This window comes from Apodemus sylvaticus, chromosome 1 (genome assembly GCF_947179515.1).
Source record: "Apodemus sylvaticus chromosome 1, mApoSyl1.1, whole genome shotgun sequence".
NCBI lineage: Eukaryota > Metazoa > Chordata > Mammalia > Rodentia > Muridae > Apodemus > Apodemus sylvaticus.
The window spans coordinates 98,024,354-98,027,186 of record NC_067472.1 but is presented as its reverse complement, the minus strand read 5'-3'; the positions used below and the strand labels follow the sequence as shown (position 1 = coordinate 98,027,186).

The 2,833-nt window shown below is 35.9% G+C and overlaps 1 protein-coding gene across 1 annotated transcript; it reads left to right on the top strand.

Moving 5' to 3' along the window:
* The first annotated feature begins 223 nt into the window (after window positions 1–223).
* Window positions 224–1,168, top strand: LOC127679785 (olfactory receptor 484-like). Its single transcript, XM_052175407.1, has one exon. The coding sequence runs from the start codon at window positions 224–226 to the stop codon at window positions 1,166–1,168; it is 945 nt and encodes a 314-aa protein (XP_052031367.1).
* The last annotated feature ends 1,665 nt before the right edge of the window (window positions 1,169–2,833 follow it).

The window sequence follows — 2,833 nt, the reverse complement described above, 5'->3', positions numbered from 1 at the left end:
CACATTTCTAGAATTTGTGCTTAAATAATTTTGAAATAATTACTACCCATATGTGTACAAATAATTATAATGCAAGTAAAACATCGATAACTGAGTCAATGTTTTGAATAATATATTAGTTGGAATGTTCTCCATGCTCTGATGAAATGAAGTAACTGATTTATAAATCCCATTTTGTAATATCTTCATTATAGCCTTAATCTAGCAGTAGCTACATTATTCCATGGCTTTCCTAGAAGATGGGAACCACACTGCAGTGACAGAGTTCATTTTATTGGGCTTAACTGATGATCCAGTTCTTAGATCCATCCTCTTCATCATCATTCTGTGCATCTACCTGGTGACTGTGTTTGGGAACCTCAGCACCCTCCTTCTCATCAGAGTCTCTTCCAAGCTCCATCACCCCATGTACTTTTTTCTCAGCAACTTGGCTTCTGTTGACATAGGCATTTCATCTTCTGTCACACCCAATATGCTTGTCAACTTCCTGGTAAAACAAAACACCATCTCCTATATTGGATGTTATATACAGTTTGGCTCAGCTGCTTTCTTTGGGGGACTTGAATGCCTCCTTCTGGCTGTCATGGCTTATGATCGCTTTGTAGCAATCTGCAACCCACTGCTTTATTCCATCAAAATGTGCACACAAGTCTGTGTCCAGTTGATTGTAGGATCTTATATTGGAGGTTTTCTTTATGCTTCCTTTGCCACAGTTTCTTTTTTATCCATTCTCTTCTGTGGACCAAACAGAATCAATCACTTTTTCTGTGATTTTGCTCCTCTGATTGAGCTCTCCTGTTCTGATGTCACTGTCCCTGTAGTTCTTGTCTCATTTTCAGCTGGCATAGTTACTATGCTAACAGTGATTGTCATAGCCATTTCCTACACCTATATCCTCATCACCATTCTGAAGATGCACTCCAGAGATGGTCAACAGAAGGCCTTCTCGACCTGTACCTCCCACCTCATTGCAGTCACTCTGTTCTATGGAACTACCATATTCATTTATGTGATGCCCAAGACCAGCTACTCCACTGATCAGAACAAGGTGTTGTCTGTATTCTACACGGTGGTGATCCCCATGTTGAACCCCCTCATCTACAGCCTCAGGAATAATGAGATTAAGGGTGCTCTGAAGACACATCTAGGAAAGAAAATATTTTCTTAGGGTAACCTGTTTTGTAAAATTCACTATAATAATGATAATTACACAAGACCAGTGTGATCATCATCTGAGGTTGGTTATTCACCTTCTTCTTATACTTATTGCCTGAATCTCCTTTTTCTCTCAGTACACATAGATATTATATTTTATTGAATTTTATCTTGTGTAGTTTTTAATATGTCTTTGAGAATATTATACAATGTATTTTGATCATGTACAGCTCCTCTTGAACTCTTCTCAGTATATCTCCCTCCTTTACATATTGATACATATATACATATATATATGTATAACTTAGTAAAAGATATATGCATATGTCTATATCGTTTACTAAGTTAATCTTCTGCTATTTATGAATTTAGGTTTTACTGAGGCATGGTTAGCCTAGCAGGGCCATTTCATTATACATAATTTACTTTCCTTCTGGAAGATATAAGTTAGCAATCACTCCTCAGCTATCTGTGGACTTCATGCCCATGTTTCCTCTCTGTGTAATAATTTTTTTCTGGTTTGAACATGTGGATGCCAAAAGTGCTAACATGAGGCCATATTTGCAACCATTTCTGATGTCCTGAAAACATTTGTAGTCATCCACCAGCTCTGGCTCTTCCATCTTTTTACCCAGTCTCACAATGATTCCTGAACATAGGGAAAAGAGGTGTTGTATAGAAGTTCCACATATTGTAGAGCCTTCCACAGTTCTCTCTACATTGACTAGTGTTCATTTGTTTGTTTTGTTTTGTTTTTTATCAATCATTATTTACTACAAAAAGAAACCATTATAATAAGGGTTGGGAGATGTAAAAATCTATGTATCCAATGATAAGTCATTGATAATTGGTTTGATACTATGTCCATTAAGGGAGATAATGATGGTGGGTTCTTCCCTAGGGACCATTACCTGTCTATCACAGGTTTTGACCCAGCCATAGGGGTATTAGATGTGAATTTTCATCTTGTTGAGTTAGACATAGATCAAATAAGAAAGTTCCTGTTTATTTCCATGATATTTGGGAATAATCTATATTATATTTATACTACCCTATAGGACCACTAGGTATGCCTTTCCAGGCTGGTGTTTATTTTACATAAAGTGCTCATATGATGAATGTCTGTAAACATGTATTTTAATATATTCCTATATTTGTCTAAACCTCTATTTTATTTCTAAATATTTTCCTTCACCTTAGAACAGAATACACGTGCCTGTCTTAGCTTCTTTATCTAATACCACTAGCTACATAGTGACTTCATTGCTAGCCTACACAACTTAACACAACCTAACACCAACAACAGCTAACTTTCCTATTTAGATCAGCTTCATTTATTCTTCCCCACCACACTCTATGTTTTAAAAGTTTGATTTTTCTGTAGTGTATTCGCCACTGCAATACAAATTCTATGAGAATTGTATCAATAAATACCAAATGTTTAATATCTATTTGGTTTGGCAATATAATAAACACTCAAAAAAATCTAGATGGAATCAATGTCTCAATTGTTATCTTGCATCTACCTGTAAAATAATTCCAAAGGGCTGGCATAAGATTCCAGAAAAAATCCTGTCATGAGGAAAGACACTGGTTGCTTTTGATGTCTTTTACCTGTTTTCCTCAAAAGTTATCCTCAAACATATGAAGACTGTGCTCAAAATCTTCATTGATACTA